Here is a 20,527-nt window from a genome sequence, read left to right on the forward strand (position 1 = left end):
GTTGAGCATGCCATGCTTCTATTTTTTATGAGGATTATGATGATGAGGATTAGTCTTTAATCTTTAGAGTACTTGCAGCCTCATAGTCTTTATTGTACTTGCAAGTTGCAGCCTCATATATATAATAAAGGCTGATTTTGAGATTTGAATATATAATAAGGGTTGATTTTGGATATTCCAATATTGTTATTTTCATTATGAGATCATTCATGAGTAAATGTGATGTAAATTTAAAGTCTTGTAGTTTATGCATTGACATTGGACAATTTAATCATAATGTTTAAACTTTAAATGTAATAAATTATAATGTATCATGTATGCTTTATGATTACACATAACATTTCTTAAATGTCCTAATCAATGTTGCAGGAAGCGCCCCCCCCCCCCCCGGATCCTAGGCCCGAAGCGCGCCCCGTACGGAAGCGCCCAGGAAGCGCCCCCGGAAGCGCGCTTCCGAAATTTTTAGACGCTTCCTGGAAATTTGGAAGCGCTGGCGCTTCCGAAGCGCCGAAGCGCGCTTCGTACGGCGCTTCCCAGACGCTTCCCAGACGCTTCCCAGACGCTTCCGAGACGCTTCCAGAAAAGCTTCCGGAAAAGCATTTAGAAAATCGTTTTTTTTTCAATTTTTTTTTAAATTTTAGGTGAGTTTGCTTGTTGGGGGTGGGTCCACCTTGGGTTAGGGTGACAAATGAAAGCAAAAAAAAATATAAATATAGCAGATGCTCCCTCATCTGGTCCCTTGGTTCCTAGGTTCCATGGTTCAACACCAACAGCAGGGGGTTCTTCTTCATCAGTTTCAGTGCCACGACTTCCAGAGGCACCATCTTCTTCATTGCCACCACGTGGAGGCCCGCCACCACGTTCTATTCGTGGTGGAAGGAGGAGAGATTAGTAGATATATTCACAATCTACTACTTTTTGTCATAGATTACTCATTAGACTTGTAGACTTGTGAATTTGAATTTTGGACCTTTTTGGCTTGGCGGTGACCAAGTGACATATTTTGTAAACATTATTATTTGAATTTTGGACATGACAAATGTTGACAGTTGCTCACTTGCTAGATAAATCATAATATGCTCTATGTTTTATGTTTTATAATATGCTTAAATGTTTTATGTTTTATAATATGCTTAAAAATTTGATGTATGTTTGTAATAGCTAGAATATAGATGATTGTTGTACATACTAGTAACTACAATGGAATCATGGATGCCATATCTATCTTGATTTATGCAAAAATATGCATGTTTTCATGTCTTCTACAATTAATTTGGTATTTGGGATGTTTGTTTTGAGTATAAATGCAAAAAAATATAAAAAATATATATATATAGCAGACGCTTCCGCGGACGCTTCGCTTCCTAGATTTTTGGAAAATGACGCTTCCGCTTCCGCTTCGCTCCCGCTTCGTGCAACATTGGTCCTAATATATCTATATATTGTGTTTCCCCATTTCAAAAATTTGGGGGGTCACATTTAGTACCCGTACCCGTTTCCCCATATCATGCAACTTAGCTTCAAACATAAAAGATCTACTATATCCTTATTCAAACAAGAACCACACAAGAACATTGAACGCATGTGGCACTCAATTGACCATGGAATATTTAGGTGGATATGCACTATAGAAATCTAGTTTTACAAGTCAATCAATATAGCAATTTCTTTAATCAACCTAAATCAATCAGGCACTATGTTAAGCACTAGTTACCTACTCTAATCAGATTGTAGCACCTTGTCTAAGACTCTAATATGACATCCCATATGGACAACCACTGTAAACGAATCCTCACAGTGCATATGGATGCTGATTAAATTTAGCGTATGGCACCAATAAATAGACTAAGGTTACTAATTACAAAAACATACCTTAATTTGGAATCACTGTGTATATATTCCTCCACTGGGGCAAACTCAACTTCTTTAGCCTATATTTTACCTTGATTCATCCTGAAATAGGGGATGCGAACAAAATTCTTGCAGTAGTTCAGAAACCAAACCATGACAGTTTGATAAATGGAAAAAGTGTATCTATATTTGCAGCATATTTAAGTTGCAAACTAGGGACAAGGTATGAATATCCTGTGAAAATGACAATAAAACACGAGTTGTAGAGTTAAGATATTCTGAAAATGAAATATATGACATTTGCATTTTTTACAATTTTGTTCTAACTTCTCTGGTATTGGAGGTTTATGTTGTGACAACCACATAGGCCTTCCTCTAACTGCAATGTGCATCGGTTACAGGTTTTTTCCTTTCTCAATTACTGGCATGCTGAAGCTTCAGTTCCTTACAATCAACAAAAATGCCACACTTCACAACTCTCCCTAGATTAGTATCTCAACACTGTCAGAATGATTTTATCCACCAACAAAAATGGGGCCCATGAAGTGGAAGTAATGCAACTCCACATGAATTATTTTTTTGCTAACAGATACTATTTTGGAAGGCTTGATTCAAACTTCAAAGTACCAAGCTACATTTTCATACCAAGAGCTAATTAATTTAGTGAAGGGCAGTTATAAATCTAGACATCCTATCTATATTGCACTTCAGTAACAATTAGTGGCATAAAGTTCATAACATAGAATAAAGAATGTTTTCCATTCAATATGACAAACACAATAAGGAAAAGGAATCAAGCAATATTCTATGCGGTTAGAAGAATACTGCCAGACAAAAGTGACTGAACTTTCACATATTTAATATGAAATGAAATGGCCAAAATTCAGGAGTATGACTGTACAAATCAAACAACAGCTTCTTTACTTGCATGGCTGTAGCAAAATGTACATCATCCAGTTCATTCTCATGAATGCTATGTCCAAACAACTATGTTTCTGAACCAAAATTTAGTTTGATTTTACAACCGATGGCAAACTATAGACGTGCAAGCAAGCTCATCATCCACCATCCACAAGTTTCGGTCTTTCAAATGTTTCTTTACATAATCGGCATCTTTATTTGAAGGCCAAAATAGAATCTTTACTATTGGTTGGGTAGATGTTGCATTACCAGGATTAATTGCACTGCTTCCAACTTGCATCATTATACTTGCGTCAATTGACTTCATCTTAAAACCGACTCCTATAATGGATGACCTCAGTTGAAAAGCTAAAATATGCTCGACTTTGGAAAGATCATCAACAACAGAAGACTGTGCTTTTGACATCAATCCTGCAAAAACTTTATTCCATAACTTTATTGTTGATACTGAACTCCTGAAGTACAAAACCTCTGTCCTCAGATGTTGCTTTGTCTCCAAAATTAGCACATCGTTTTTTATGTCACTTGATATAGAAAATAGGTCTTCTATGGGAAATGTATTTGCTCTTGTTAGCCAGATGCTGTATCCTAACTGAAGTGACTTATTCATTATGTATGTAGTAGCTAGAGCCTCCCTCATCTCCTTGGCTCTAGACACTCGATGATCCATTATACCCACTGTAGCCATATCATCAATCAGTTGATTTGCATCTATGACTGCATGCCCCCTCCTAGACAAGTCATCTAACAAAGTTGATTTTCCTCCCAGGAGAATATAACTTCGAATGCCTAGCTTTTGGAACTGACACAAAAGGTTTCTTACAATTGCATCTGGTACTCCAAATAAATTGACAAGAACTACTGTTTTCTGCTTATGAACCGATGATAGAACTGGCTCTAGTTGATCAAGCCTTTTTACATATCTATAAGGAAGCACTTTCTGAAAGCAGAAGTCATACCAGTCCATAAGCTTCAAGGGTTTCATCTCCCATAGGTCAAAGTCCAATATATCACTTGAATTCATTAAATGAGAATCAGGCCCAATATTCTTTCCATAATTTACACCGGCATCTCTATAAGAGATGCTCAATGCCCTGTCAAGCAAAAAGTTAGTGTAGATATTGTAGTAGCCACGTGCATGAATAAATTTAATGAACCAAGGTGTCCAGATCTTCTCCCTCTTTCTCCTGTACCAACCTGTTGTGATCATACCTTCTAAAATGGGCTTAATCCCCTTGCTTTTATGCATATCATACCAAATGCGGAACTCTTTCCAAGGCTTTGGGAAGAGAAGCTGGCCCCAAGTGCCAACCATCTGATACAAAAATAGCCGAGTATCATTATCCACCTTTAATTTGTTCCCATGCTTACCTGGTTGCAACAACAGAAAGTCTGAGTATTAGTCAATTTAATAATATGCAGCCAAAAACGAGGCATAAAGAAACAAAGGGACAACTACATAAAGCAAGGAATGACCAAATTACATTCAAATTATAGGGCCTGCACAGAATTCGTGAAAATGGTATCATTGGAGTAATGACATAATAGGTAGCTGAGAGAATGATTAAAATGCAGTATGAAAGTTGAAAGACGAAGGTTCTTGTGCTTTGAAGCTATTAGGTTACCCAAGCCTTGGTCCACTATTAGTCAATGGTTATGCATACAGTAAAACATATCCAGATGGCATTATACATTTATTGGCAGATTAGACATACATCATATTATTCAAATTTCATATGCATAATGTAGACAAAAATATTAGGATAGAATCCAAAATATCACACAGGCACAATCTGCGCCTTCACAAGAAATATCATAGAATATCTCATGATCTATTTCAATCATTTACTAAACTTTCAATCCCTAAAATGCCTATGCACCTTTAATTACTCACCTAATCTCAAAAGGCAATGAAAATAACCATGCATCATTTATTTTTATCATTCTAGTTCATTTGATATGGCTAAAGTTCTTAAAATAGGTTGAAATAATCTGTTGCTAGGTACGTTGGCATTTCCACCATGTTGGTCTCTTTGCTAAGTGCTTAGATCATGATATTTTGTACTGTCCAAAGTCCTGCTTAATTAGCTCTGAATTTATTAAAATGGAGCATGAAGTCCTGTCCCCAGTGCCAATGCAAATAGAAATATTATGATGTACATTACTGTCCCATTAACCAATTCAGATTCGTTATTCGTGGATCCATGGATCCTGGACCACAGAGTGTCGGATCCAGTAACTTAGCATTGAAGTTACAAACAATATCTTTCCACATGTGTAGGATGCAAGAACCTATCAAGCAGCTTAGGACATGCTAAAAGCCTTGTAAGAGACTGACAATGCAATCAGGATTCTCCATTTGAGAAACCAGTTGTAGAGTTTGAGAGAGGTTGAAACTTGAAGGTGACTCAGTTATAGATCACCTCATCAAACTCAAAAGTATGAGATATCAATCAACGAGTGTGGGTGAGACCATTGAAACTGGGGATTTAATCTCTATAAGTCTCAATTATTGACTTGGGATTTCCAAGTCTTTATTACAAGTGTCAATCTATCAACAAGAACTGAAACTTTAACATTTGATAAACTATAAGGGTTGCTTTGGTAGGAATAAAGGAACAAGATTGATGATGAAGACGATAATTTTGAGCATTCTTTTGAAGCAAAGCAAAAGGGCAAAGAAAAACAAAGCCTTGGCCAGCGATTTGTCAAAAACGAAAGTTTAAGACATGGAAACACCAAGCACAAAGATTCAAAAAAAAGACAAGCCCAACTCAAGTAAAGGCAAGTGCTTTTACTGTGGTAAACCTAGCCATTAAGAATGTTGGAAATGTAACTAGTTTCAGTCTTCATAATTGTTATTGTACCCATTCCAATATGTATCTTATGTAACAAACAAATGAAGAAAAGAAAAAGTTATTATTTTAAAGCATGGGCTTCATGCTCTTTATTGATGGTCTTCTAGGTAAAAGCATGTTCTTCATGCTTCTAGAGTTTGTTAGGTCATAGGATATATTGTCATGAATCAAGAGAGTCAACATCATGTTTATAAGACCCTTCCAGGCAAGATGTAACTTGTAAAAGAATTTATTTTGAGTCTAGAAGGTCCTGGAAACCTCCAAAGTACAAGTTGGCCCTGGCAGCTACAAGTTGGCCTAAAGGAAGGGAATAAATAGAAGCAAATTTTGACCTCATTTGGCACTCACTCACTCACAAGTTCAATCTCTCAAGAAGAAGTTCGATCTAACATTGGGAGAAGCAAGAAAAGAAGAGAGAAGGTCTAGAAGGCAAGGAGAATCCAATAATAAGAAGAAACGTTTGTTTTTGGGCTCTATCTCTCTCACATGTGCGAAAAAATAAGGTTTTTGCAGCTTCAAGTAAAGACGAAATTGCAGGTCCGAATTGCAGGAGATCGAGTTGCAATATCAAGTTGCTAGAAGAGCAAATACTTTGTTTTGACCTCGTTGACCTTGGAAGGATCTGTCTTGCTCAAAGAAATATCTCTTGAAGAGTTGAATTAGGGTTTCTGCAACAGCTACAACATCAAAGTTGCAAGGTCAAATTTGGGGACGAAGTTGAAGCTGGAAGTTGGTTGAAGCAAGATTGAGCCTTGTTGATCATATCTCTCTAGTTGGACTTCTTGAAGGGTTGACTTGGCACTTTGAGGAGGACTTGGTTTAGGGTTTGGGTCTTGATTGTCTCATTTGAAGCAGATTCTATAAGAGAAGAGATTTTATGGGCTTTCCCCTTTGAGGGGTTTTGCCCTGGCTTGGAGCCTAGTTTTGTATCCACTATCTTTATTATTTTGCTCTTGATAATTGTTTGATGAAGAAGATCAAATTAAAAAACACAAGAAGATAAATAAAGTTCATAAGCAATTATTAAGGTTAGGGAAAATCTGAATTAATTGTTGCCACATTGCATTTTCCAACAAAGAAAACAATTGTAGGAAAAAGAAGTTTGATTTATCACAATTAAAGAAGAAAAGGACACATGAATAATTATGTTGAAGAAGAATGAGATGGGTATTATGGAGCTAAAGAATCTAGAATTTTTGCCACTTCACAAGAGAACAAAAATATATCTAAAGATGGATGGTTTAAAAAATCGAGATAGTTTTAGCTTGTGGACTCACCTATTTAGCAGGGTTTTAATCATGTTTTTTTTAATTATCTGTTAAGGGTTCTGCCATTTATGGTTGGTAGGCTGGCTAAAATGTTGCCTTTCGGCCTATCTTTTTGTTACTACGAGTGAACTAATTCTATTGAATTGTATTATATTGTATTGAATTATATCTTTTATACTTTTGCTCAAATGGCGAAGGCCTTGACTAATTAGATACATTTTTGCTAAATGTACAAATTGTGCAAATAATCTAAATTGGTACTTTTTTGAGAAAGTTGTAATCAATAATGGTGGAAATATATTGACAAATTTTGGTTGATTCAGTTTTAACATGGGGAAAATTTTCTATGATCATTAATGTTGAAAGCATTCAACAAGTACATGATAATTCTTAGTAGTAGAGGATAATTTTTAAATCAAATGATGAATCACACCCGATCATATAGCATCAAACACTCTAAAATCACAAAGGGCATCCAACTTTTCAATGGTGAGACTGTAATTTGACCACTCAAAAAACATAAATAGGTGTCAATACATTGAAAATGTAACTAGTTTTGGTCTTCATAATTGTTGTACTCATTTCAATATGTATCCTATGTAACAAACAAAAGAAGAAAAGAAAAATTTATTATTCTTAAAGCATGAGTTTCATGCCCATTATTGATGGTCTTCTAGGTAAAAGCATGTTCTTCATGCTTCTAAGGTTTGTTAGGTCTTAGGATTTATTGCCATGAGTCAAAGGAGTCAACATCGTATTTATAAGACCATTCCAAGCAAAGTGTAATTGGAAAAAGAATTTATTTGAGTCTAGAAAGTCCTGGAAACTCCAAAAGTACAAATTAGCCCTGGCGGCTTCAAGTCGGCCTAAAGGAAGGAATTCGACCCCCGAAAAGGCTATATAAAGGAGCAGTTCAACCTCATTTAGAACTCACTCGCCAAGAAGTTCGATCTCTTAAGAAAGAATTCGATCTATAGCGGGGAAGCTGGAAAAAGGAAGAGCGAAAGTCTAGAAGGCAAAAGGAATCCAAGGAGGAAGCAAAATTTCTTTTTTTGGGCTCCATCTCTCTCACACGTGTGAAATCTAGGGTTTTTGTAGCTTCATAGTAGGGCTGAAATTGCAGATTCAAGTTGCAAGTGCAACATCAGGTTGCAAGAAGAGTGAGTAGTCTGCTTGGACCTCATTGACCTTGGGAAGACTTGTTTTGCTCAACAAGGATTGCAGGAAGAACTTTCTTAGGGTTATTGTGCAACTGTTGCATCATCGAAGTTGCAAAAGAGTTGCATTATTGAAGCTAGCAGGTCGAAGTTGCAATTTTGAAGTTGGTTGGAGCAAGAATGAGGAAGGACTTGCTAGAAAAGTTGACTTCGTACTTGGAAGAGGACTTGGTCTAGGACTTGGGCTTGTGTCTCATTTGAGGTAGATTTTATAAGAAGAGAAGAGCTTTCCGATTTTTCCCCTTGGAGGGGTTTTGCCCTGGCTGAGAGCCTAATTTTTGTGTCCTCTATTGTTACTGTTTCGTTCTTGATATCTGTTTGACCAAAAGATCTAACTAAATAACAGAAGAAAATTAATTAAGTTCACAAGCAAATATTAAGGTTAAGGAAAATTGATATAATAAGCTGCCACTTTCCATTTTCCAACATGGTACCAAAGCTTGGGTGAACAAGAAGGCAACAGGAAGGACCATCTTGTGGACAAAAAGAAGGGTTTGCTTGTCAAAGGGAATCATTTGTGGAAGAAAAGAAGTAGAAGACCTATTGATCTGGAAGGAGGGTTTCTACATTGAAGAAGATCAAGACTACATCAAGCTCTCATCAAAGGAAGGCTTGAGAGGAAGACTACAAGAAAGGTTGTCTCTTGAGAGAAGGAGATCTATTTAAAGGCTCATTGAAAGAAATCTTTGAAGGAAGCATCAAAAGGATCTTGGTATCATTCATCTTGAAATTTGTTGTTGAAGGAATCCGAGGGAACATCTTCCAGGAACATTATTGATGTTTCTTGAAAGGTCTTGAAGGAATCAACAAAGGTTGAAGACATCATATTATTACTTTATGCCTGAATCTACTAGTCATATGGGTTCTTTCTGCGAGGAAAGCAATAAGCTCGTTGGAGCATCAAATTATCTTGCATGGAAGAAAAGGATTGACCTGACACTTATAGAACATGAGGTAATGGAATATGTAACTGGGGAAATTACTGAACCTAGCAAAGACAAGACTCAAGAACTAGCAAAGTACAAGAAAGGGGAAGTAAGAGCTCAAAGGATCATAGTTGAATCCATCAAGGATCCTCTTGTTCCATTTGTTGCAAATTTGAAAACTTCCAAGGCTATGTATGACAAGCTAGTGAACTTGTACTCTGTAAGTACATCAAGACAAAAGATGCATTTGCGGAATAAACTATACAAGATGAAGAAATCAAAGAATGAGGACATGGCATCCTTTCTAATGAAGATCCCTCAATTAAGAGATCACTTGCAGGAGCTTGGAGAGACAATTTTTGATTCGGAAATGACCATCTGTGTATTAAATGCATTGCCACCTGAATGGAGCAACTTTGCAACAAGCATCTACTCTAAGAAAGATTCAACTCCCTTTGATGAGTTGTGGGCACAATGCATTTTGGAAGAATCAAGGATCAAGGTAAAAGATGACATTGGATCAGATGAGTAGTCTCAAGCCTTTCTAGCTCGAGTCAAGAAGCTAAAGAAAGGAAAGTTCGGGAAGTCCAAGAAGAAAGATATGTCCAAGGTTCAATGCTTTAAGTGCAATGAATATGGACACTATAAAAGGGACTGTCCAAGCCAACAGAACAACAAGAGAAAGGAAAGAAGCAAGGCTCACATAGCTAAGGAAGTAGGTCCTAGGAGTGTTGAAAAGTGTAACTAGGTTCGGTGTTCATAATGAAATGCGTAATTGTGATTTTATGTATTTAATGTAAATAAGAAAAATAAAAATATTATTGTAATGCTTGTCTCATGGGTTTCATGAGCAAGGAATTTATTGAGCCCTTAGGATTGGTCATAAAGTCAAATTGAATCAATGTCATGTATGAAGGACCCTTCTTGGGCATGTTACAAATATATGTGAGTCATTGAAAGAGTCAAAGAGACCCTCCAAGACCAAGCTCAAGCATCTCCATCAAGTCGGCCTTAAATGAAATAATGATGCCACTCCAAATGACATGCCGGTCTAGAAAACTAGCAAGTCGGCTTCTTTCTCATGGGCAAACCACTATAAATAGGCAGCTCAACCTCCATTTGAAGATAAGCAATTCGGTCAAGCAATTTGAAGTAGGGAAAGGTGCAAAGATCACAAGAAGAGCCTCCATCCAAGCGTTGAAGAAAGAACAAGAAGCCGAGTAATTTTTTGGCTATGTTTTAGGGCTAATCTCTCCACACTGTGAGATTGCAAGATTGTCTACTGCAGGAAAAAGGACCAAAGCATTTTAGTCATCTTGGGTAACCGAATTGGGAGAAGGTCACGTCAAAAGGGATGCTGAGTCAAGCAAGGAGTCAAGGACAATATTTAGAAAGTAACATTTTCCAAGTGTTGCAACTAGGGTTTCTAAATTAGGGCCGAAAAGTTGCAGGTATGAAGTAGATGTTAAAATTGGCAACTAGGGCCAAACTCCATGTGGGTCATCTTATTCATGGCTGATAATATTTTCATTAGATTCCTCTCGTCGAGAGGTGTAGGATTGATCTAAAGATCCTCTGATTCCAATAAGTATTTATGGAGATATGAATTTATTTTGATTATGGAATAATTATCAAGCCGACCAGCAACTCATGTAGGCTCAAAAGCCCAACAGTCGTATCTATTCATTCATCAACATTTGTATATAAATACAGGAGGTCTTTTCCTCATTTGGACACACTCTCTCATCACCTCTCTCTCTCTCCTGCGCAGAAAAGAGGCTCTTCTCCTACTGCGCAGAAAGGGACTCTTCTCTCACACGTGTGGAAGGAAGGACGCAGATTTAGGGCTGCAACTGCAGATCAGAAGTTTGATCAGCGTTGACCATCTTTCTCCCTCTCAAAACTGCGTTGTAGGTGGAACTAGCTCTCCTCAAAAGGCCGAATTTTTTGGTGAAGGAATCAAGCCGATCCGACAGTCGGTTTGCAAGATATTGTCTGCCCTAGTTTAGGGTTGATCTAGGGTTTGCTGCTGCTGATGTGAATCAGATTTTTGTACTATTTCTCTCTGCTGACTTATTGAAGATAAAAGAAGATTTGATCAAAGGGTTTCCCCATATTGGGGTTTGTCCCTGGCTAGCCACCACATCTTGTGTCTCTTGTCTTGGCTTTTTTTCTGTTGATCGTTTAATGTTCTATCTGCACTTTACTTAATGTACATGTGATTGCTAATAATAATAAAAAGAAGTAAACTGCTCTAAGCATAGAACATACCATAACTTACCATGGTATCGGAGCTGAGGTGAAGACAAAGCCCGAGCAAGAGCAAGAGCAATCACCGAAGAGAAGATTGGCAAGGCTATCCTAAAAGAACTATGGGGTCCTCAACACTCTTCCCTGTCGAAGACAAGCTCCGTGAGAAGTCTGACTATCACCGATGGAAGATGTCTCTCGATTTAACCTTAGAAGATCAAGGAGTGTTGGACCATGTGAGAAGCAATATTGTTGAGCCTCCATCAAATGCACCCGCTACTGCCAGGAACAAATGGAAAACCGGTGAATTCAAAACAAAGAAGATCATCCGGGACTCTATCGACAAGTGCTTGGTGGCCTACATCTCCGACCTGAACACCTCCAAGGAAATCTACGATAAACTGGTGAGTTTATTTAAAGTTAATGATGCAAATCAAGTTTTGTTTCTTAGAAATTAGCTGAAGGAAATTAAGAAGGGCAAAGATGAGAGCATGCAAGCATGTTTCTTAAGAATCACCAAGATCAAGAACGATCTCCTATCTATTGGAGAAATTATTACTGATAGGGAAATGGCACTCTCAACCCTTGGAGGATTACCATCCGAATGGTACGTGTTCAGGACTACTCTTCTCAGCAATAACATAATTCCTAGTTTCGAGGAATTAATGGCAAGATGCATTCAAGAAAAAACAAGGATAGAAGAGCAAGAAATGCCCATGCCTAAAGGTCCTCCTGCTGCCTTTTCTTCTCATGCTAAGAAAAGAAATAATTCTGGGACTAAATCAAAAAGAGACGTTGGACCTAAGGGTGGAAGAAAAGGACAATGTTACATTTGCAATAAAGTAGGTCACTATGCAAGGGAATGCCCTGATAGAAGGAACTCTCACCAGGACGACGATCAAAATCCCTCTCATGGCAATCAAAGGAATGGCAAATCTAATAGCAGAGGTAAAAGGAGTGTTGGACATCAAGGAAGAGGACAACCATTCAAGAAGGCTAGAAATTCCAGATATGAATCTAACACTGTTGACAATAAACAGGATGAATATTATCTACCAACTACTCTATCTACCAACTACTCTATCTACCTCTACTCCTTCGGACTCGCTAGGAAATTGCCTTATTGATAGTGGTGCCTCAAGATACTTCACTGGTTACAAAGAAGTTCTCCATAATCTGATAGAAAAAGAAACTAACCTGGAAATTGTCCTTGGAGATAATATGAAATATCCCGTGAAAGGTGTACGAAATGTCTTTCTTAAATTGAATCAAGGTAATACGATCCACTTACAGGATGTATTATATGTACCTGACCTCAAAAAGAACCTTTTGTCCATCTCGGCAATGGAAGACAAAGGCTACAAGGTCACCTTCAGTGATGGCAAGGTACGTGTATGGAAAAACAATGTTAAAGATGCCTTTACTCTTGGGTTTCGAGTTGATTCATTGTATCAGGTCAGAGGAAGTCCGCTAGGTGTCATGTCTTGTGACACATCTCAAGCCTTGATTGAGAATCAAACTGAAAAGAAGATCAAGATCTTAAGGACTGATAATGGGACTGAATATGAATCTAACGAGTTTCATGACTTTTGTAAAGAGGCTGGCATTAAGAGGGAGACTACTACACCATATACTCCTAAACAGAATGGTGTGGCGGAAAGGAAGAACCGTACGATTGTGGAAGTTGTCCGTGCCATGCTCCATGATCAAAGACTTCCGAAGTTTCTATGGGCCGAAGCTGCAAACACCACCGTATATGTACAAAACCGATGCCCTCATCAAGCATTGGGTTCCAAGACTCCTGAAGAAATGTTCACCGGTAAGAAACCTGACATATCTCATTTTAGAATTTTTGGAAGCCCTGTATATTTTCATGTGCCGAAAGAGAAAAGGAATAAATTGGGTGCATCTAGAAAGAAAGGAATCTTCGTGGGCTATAGTGAAAATACTAAGGGCTATAGAATCTCTGTAGCTGGTCAAAGGGAAGTCGTGATTAGTCATGATGTCACCTTTGACGAAGATATAGCTCTCAGCAAGGTGAACAATCTTCCTATTTTAAGGAGCTCTCAAGAAGCTAACACCAGGGAACCAAAAGAAAAAGATGATGTAACAATGCTCGATGTGGATGAACCCATGGATCCTATTGATCCACTTGAGCCTTCCTCTTCTAGGAAGAGGCCCTCTTGGCTTAGGGGGCTACTCGATGATGCTGAAGGACGCACTGCACCCCAAGGAACCTTCCGTGAAAGTAAGAAACCTAACAGGTATCAAGGATACCTGACCATCATGAGCACGATCATACAAAATGAGCCTTCATCATTCTCAGATGTCGTCAAGCATCAAGTATGGAAGGATGCTATGACCGAAGAATATGAGTCTATTATGAAGAATGATGTCTGGGAAGTAGTTCCCAAACCCCAAGACAAGACAGTTGTCACTTCTAAATGGCTTTACAAGATAAAGCATGCAGCAAATGGAAGTACGGAAAAGTATAAGGCTCGTTTTGTCGCTCGTGGCTTCTCCCAGAAGGAAGGTATAGACTATGACGAGATATTTGCACCTGTTGCCAGATATACCACCATCCGCTCGATCATAGCCCTTGCAGCTTCACAAGGATGGAACCTACATCAGATGGATGTCAAGACTGCGTTCTTGCATGGTTCAATCAAAGAAGAGGTCTACGTGGAGCAACCCGAAGGATTTGAGATTTATGATCGAAAATCTCATGTATGCAGGTTGAAGAAGACTCTCTATGGGCTGAAGCAAGCACCCCGACCATGGTATGAGAGGATCGATAGCTACTTGATGAAGCTGAGATTCACTAGGAGTGAAGCCGATCCTAACCTTTACTTTAAGGTTGAAGATGACAAACCTCTCATACTGGTGTTGTATGTGGATGACCTCTTTCTAACAGGTGCAGACCCTCTCATTCACAAATGTAAGAGGGAGTTGGCCTCTGAATTTGAAATGAAGGATTTAGGACTGATGCACTATTTCCTAGGACTTGAAGTCTGGCAGAAGCCAAGGGAAATTTTCCTATCTTAAGGAAAATATGTGGTGAAGATATTGGAAAGATTCAGTATGGTGGACTGCAAGCCTATAACTACCCCGATGGAGCTTGACTTTAAGAAGTTAAGCGGTACCGCTGCTGGACCTGTTTTACGAAATGCCACTGAGTATCGTCAACTCGTCAGAGCATTAATGTTCTTAGTGAACTCTCGTCCAGATATATGCTTCGCAATCAACACGTTAAGTCAACATATGGTTGAACCTCACCATATACATTAGATTGGTGCCAAGAATCTGTTGAGATATCTCCATGGCACAATTACTTATGAGGTAAGATACACTGCACGAGATGTGAGACTACTTGGATACACTAATGCTGACTGGGTAGGCAGTGTAGTGGATCGTAAGAGCACTTCCGGGCGCTGCTTCTACTTGGGATTTGCTTCGATATCCTGGATGAGCAGGAAGCAGAAGTCGGTGGCTTTGAGCACCGCCGAGGCAGAATATATTGCTGCTAGCATAGCCACCTGTGAGGCAGTCTGGTTACGAAAGCTCTTCAGTGAGCTGTTTGGATTTACATTGGATACCACTATGATCCTATGTGACAACCAGAGTGGGATTTGTTTGTCAGAAAATCTCGTATTTCATAACTGCTCCAAGCATATTGATATCAAGTACCACTATATCCGAGATATGGTGCAGCGGGGAGCTATAAGGCTCTAGCATATCGATACAGATGAACAAGTCGCCAACATTCTGACAAAGCCCCTAGGAAAGGTCAAATTTTTTACTTTCCGAGAACGACTTGGTGTCGTTCAAAAACCCTCTGATGAGGGTCCTGTATGATGTATGGAGCTCTTGGAGCTTCGGGGGGGTGCGGGGTACTTCTTGGAGTGACATATGACCACAGGGTGACTCACCATCCCCTGGTGGTGTACGTGTACAAGGTAAAAGAATCAAAACTTTCCCTATGACACCCCGTGGCAACTATGTAGCAGGATGATTAGTTCTCCTGTGAGGTCTGGATGATGTGTTCTCCATGACGATTGTGTAGTGGGATGATTAGTTCTCCTGTGAGGTCTGGATGATGTGTTCTCCATGACGATTGTGTAGCAGGATGATTAGTTCTCCTGGGAGGTCTGGATGATGTGTTCTCCATGACGATTGTGTAGCAGGATGATTAGTTCTCCTGTGAGGCCTAGATGATGTGTTCTCCATGGCAATTGTGGACAAGATGATTCGCTCTCTTGTGGGACAGGATGATTCGCGCTCCTGTGGACAAGATTGATTAGTTCTCCTGTCGAGACATCCTACCCATGCAATCTGGGACTCATGGGAAGTACCTCTCATCTGATCAATGAGCAAGGAAATGAGGATAGGGACCATAGTAGTACCGATGGACGCATCCCTATATCTACCGTACTCCCTATGCTAGGATGACCTTCATTGATCTGGGATCAATGATACTGGTCTGGGACCAGTGGTAGGAGTTGTACCCACTATGACACTGACTTCGGGTAGGTTGAGGACTAGTCTGGGACCAGTGTTACACACTCTAAGACTGACTTTGAGTCAGTGGAGGATGGTATGATACATCCTCCATCATTTCTTCTTCTTCATAATTCGGACAAAGCACATTTGAGCAAAGCAAAGCATAGCAGATCAGAACAGGGCAGAACAGAACAGAGTAGAGCAGGTAGAATAGAGCAGAGCAGAGCAAGGGTCAAGCTGTACAAGGCAGTGCATTTGATGGATGAATAGTAGCGACCGACAGACGAATTACTGATGGAGGTATCCCTAGTTGAGAGGGAGTGTTAAAATTGGAAACTAGAGCCAAACTCCATGTGGTTCATATTATTCATGGCTGATAATATTTTTATTAGATTCCTCTCGTCGAGAGGTGTAGGATTGATCTAAAGATCATCCGATTCCGATAAGTATTTATGGAGATATGAATTTATTTTGATTATGGAATAATTATCAAGCCGACCAGCAACTCATGTAGGCTCAGAAGCCCAACAGTCGCATCTATTCAATCATCAACATTTGTATATAAATACAGAAGGTCTTTTCCTCATTTGGACACACCCTCTCATCACATCTCTTTTTCTCTCTCTCTCCTGCGCAAAAAAGAGGCTCTTCTCCTACTGCGCAGAAAGGGAGTCTTCTCTCACACATGTGGAAGGAAGGATGTAGATTTAGGGCTGCAACTGCAGATCGGAAGTTTGACCAGCGTTGACCATCTTTCTCTCTCTCAGAACTGCATTGTAGGTGGAACTAACTCTCCTCAGAAGCCCGCATTTTTTGGTGAAGGAATCAAGCCGATTTGACGATCAGTTTGCATGATATTGTTTGCCCTAGTTTAGGGCTGATCTAAGGTTTGCTGCTGCTGATGTAAATCAGATTTCTATACTATTTCTCTCTCTTGAATTATTGAAGATAAAAGAAGATTTGATCAAAGGGTTCCCCATATTGGGGTTTATCCCTGGCTAGCCGCCACAGCTTATGTCTCTTGTCTTGGCTTGTTTTCTGTTGATCGTTTAATGTTCTATCTGCACTTTACTTAATGTACATGTGATTGCTAATAATAATAAAAAGAAGTAAACTGCTCTAAGCATAGAACATACCATAACTTAACAGTAGAGAAAAGGAAGCCGAGATCTGAAGGGTAGTCGAGGCAGAAGGAAGAAGCAGGCAGTTGACTATTAAGAAATAGAGTCAAAATAAGAAGCTTGGTGTCTTGGTCTTGGAGAGGTCAAACAGGTGAAGGGTCTTGGTCTTGGTATTCGTCAATTGAAGTCTTTATAAGAAGAAGAATTCGTATGGGTTTTCCTCTCGACTGGGAGAGGTTTTGGCCCTGGATGATCACCTATATTCTGTGTCTCTTGTCTCTTTATTGTTTATGCTTCGGTAGTTGTTTGATGAAGAAGAACACTATAATAATCTAACTAAAGAGAAGATCCTATTGAAGTAAAAATCATTCACAAGCAGTGATCATTATAGAGAAATCACCTAATCTTGATGCCCTAGATTTTTCAACAAGGAGAACCTAAGAAGAAGCCAAAGAAAGAAGTAAAAGATCTTTACTATTAAAGAAGGCATCTTGTTTGTCAGGTTCTTGGTAAAATTGGTCTTTCCTTTAGGATAGCATGCATTGTTGTTTACTTTAGAAGAGTCTTGATTTTGCATAACATCATAGAGAGAAGCATGTGATAGTAGCATATGTAGAGTCTACTTGGTTAAGATTGCTTTGCAGAAGTCATCTAGTCTTTAAGAATAGATAGATAGACCATTTTGCATATTGATCATCCAGGCATTATCTGAAATTGTGTTATAGGTAGTCATCTTGCTTATAAGTCGATCATCATCCAGGAAGAACCTTCATTATGGAAGGTTCTTGGGAAAAGCACTACGACAAAGTTAGTATACATTCCATGTAATGTGGAAACAATATTGGTAAGGGGATGGGTCAAGATGTAGGCTCTTTGTGAGATATATATAGCTATATGATGGAATAAGAAGCATAAGAATGCACATTAAAAGTGACTCTTGGATAAGATTCATGTAGAATCTTGTAACATGCTTAGTATCATTATATGATGTTTAAAAGGAAGAATTTGACTTACTTAAGGATGTATAAAAGATTAAGACTTTTTCTAGAATATGTAAAATGATGAGTAACATCCAATATAATTTCCAAAAGAAAAAAATTGTAACTCAGTAATCAAGTTCAATCCTTGGGCACTCTGATGCATGAAGGAAGATTCAAGTGGAGATGGACAATAAGGATGTTGATATCTGGACGAGAAGATCATCATGAGGAGGTAAGTCTATCTTTAATTATTGTTGATTATCTAGTTAACATATTATTTTGCTATCTGGAAGGATGTTGAAGGAATACACAATGACAATTGGGGCAAGTTCAACTATATGGATGGAAATGTATGAAGAATGTTGAGTGAAGCTCAACATCTAATACCTGGCAACTACAAAGTCAAGATGTGTCCATCTTGGGATTAAAAGGTAGCAGTGCGAGAAGATAACTTGAAGGTCAAAGAAGATCACTTCCATGAGGAAGCTATGATCAGCTTGAAGTTTGGAAAGGCTCAATGCAATGCCTTCATTTATGATGAAAGTGATGAGCAAGCAAAATGACCTAGATTCTGTCACAAGATTGAAGAATGAAGATGGCTCCATGATACCTTGAACAAAAACAAGCTCAATACAATGAAATGCGGAGAAAAGAGGGAGTCAAGCAGCAATGGAGAACTAGTAGTTGATACTGTTATAAAGACAAGCTATAAGGCTTGTGGTGTTGACTTCCCAAATAGAAAGGAAGTTTGGAATCTTCTCTAGTCTTGAGAAGGAAGCAAAGGAGTCTCCTTAGATAGGATCAAGGATTCCCTAGGCAAGGGGGAATAGGGATATCCTCTCTGGTTGAGAGGGAGTGATGTTGCACATCACATGTGCATTCTCTTCTTCAGGTGATGAAGAGAGAATGGTGAAGGATTGGATAAGCATTTGTGGTTTCCTTGAGGATATGTAATCCAAGAAAGAAAAGGTACTGACACTCTTTGAGGATAGGACAAGCATTGAAGAGAAGAGTGGTCGAAGGGGACCAATATTCTTTTAGGGCTCAGGGTAAGAGTGTTGAAAAATGTAACTAGGTTTGGTCTTCATAAGTGTGAAATGTATCTTTTGTAAATTACAAAATGAAAAGAAATTATTGTTATTATTGGAGCATGGGTTTCATGCTCAAGTTCTTTTATTTTATAGGTCAAGCACCCATTGAGTGCTTCTAGGGTTTGTCCTAGGTCTAGAAGTCAAAAGAGTCATTGTCATATATTGAAGACCCCAATGGGCACATTGTAACTTGTAAAGAAAAATTATTTTTGTCTTTAAAGTGTCAGAATACCCTCCAAGATCAAGTCGGCCTAGAAGCTGTCAAGTCCGCCTAAGATTAGAGCCACATCTACCCCTTGAAGAAGCCTATATAAGGAGAGGAACTCGTCCTCCAAAGACTTACTCATTCATCTCTCATTCTATGCGAAGAAGAGGACGAAGAAGATGTCGAAGAAGGATGAAGAAGAGGTCAAAAAAAGACAAAGTGTTTTGGGCTAGTTGTCTCTCTCACACGTGCTAGATGAAGATAGGGTTTTTGTGCAAGGGTCTCATCTAGTTCGATCTTGGAACGAAGGAAGGGAAGAATAAGTGAAGGCTACTAAGGGTATCTCTCTAGCCCTAAGTCACAAGGAAAGGCAAGAGAAGGACAAAAGAAGGCTCTAGGAAAAGAATCTAAGTTCCCACGTGTGGCAGCAGCAGTTGTTGGGGAGTCGAAACTTCAGATCTACAGTCGGAGGTTGAAGTTCTTGCAGCAAGAGACCGAGTTGGTGCAACTGGAAGAGATTTACATGGGTTTGGCAAGTACAAAGCTTGCACATTATCTCAAGAGGTTGATCTTGATCTTGGAGGGTATTGGTCTGAGTCATTAGGTCATGGTATTCGTCAATTGAAATATCTATAAGAGAAGAGATTTAAGGGTTTTCCCTCAAGAGGAGGGGTTTTGGCCCTGGCTTGCAGCCTATACATTATGTCATTGTTCTTATTGTTTTGGTAGTTGTTTGATGTTTCTCACATTATAATATTCGGGATCAAAGCTAATAAGTAAAAAGATAACACAAACAGTTATCAAATTGAATAGAATTAACATATCCATTGCCCTATTGAATTCTCAACATGGAATCAGAGCTAAGGTTAGCTAAGGGCATCATGAAGACCTCACCTACAGTGAAGAAGTTCATCAAGAAGTGTTCCAAGATAGCAAGCCATCTCAAGAAATGTATCAAGAAAACATGGAGTCTCTTATTTTCTTTAAAGAAGGTATCAATCAAGGAAAAAGATGAAGGTCTCTTCTCAGCTCTCTCTCGCACATTCCAAGATGAAAACAATTGGGTAATTGATAGCAGTGCATCAAGGCACATGACTGGCCATCCCAAACAATTGAAGGCCTTATCAAAAGGTAAATCCACTTATTCAGTGGAACTTGGAGATAACAAGAGTTATCCCGTAAGGGGTATTGGATCGACCTCTATAAAGCTGGAGAATGGAAGCAACATCCACCTCAACAACATTTTATTTGTTCCAGGTTTGCATAAGAACTTACTTTCCATTTCAAGCTTAGAAGATAAGGGTGATAGAGTAGCTTTCATTGATGGAAAGGTTGTTGT

The 20,527-nt window shown here is 38.9% G+C and overlaps 1 protein-coding gene across 1 annotated transcript in view; it reads right to left on the reverse strand.

Annotated features, from left to right (window-relative positions):
- Positions 1-2,676: 2,676 nt before the first annotated feature.
- LOC149239026 (transferring glycosyl group transferase) overlaps positions 2,677-20,527 on the reverse strand; it is a 107,412-nt gene continuing 89,561 nt past the window's right edge. The window contains exon 2 of the mRNA XM_089373293.1: positions 2,677-4,143. Within this exon, the coding sequence (XP_089229419.1) occupies positions 2,870-4,143 (1,274 nt within the window). The 3' untranslated portion in view covers positions 2,677-2,869. The remainder of the gene's footprint in view (positions 4,144-20,527) is intronic.

The sequence above is a fragment of the Pinus tabuliformis genome, chromosome 8 (genome assembly GCF_031772625.1).
Source record: "Pinus tabuliformis cultivar Carrire ecotype Pingquan chromosome 8, CPIR1, whole genome shotgun sequence".
In the NCBI taxonomy this organism is placed as follows: Eukaryota; Viridiplantae; Streptophyta; class Pinopsida; order Pinales; family Pinaceae; genus Pinus; species Pinus tabuliformis.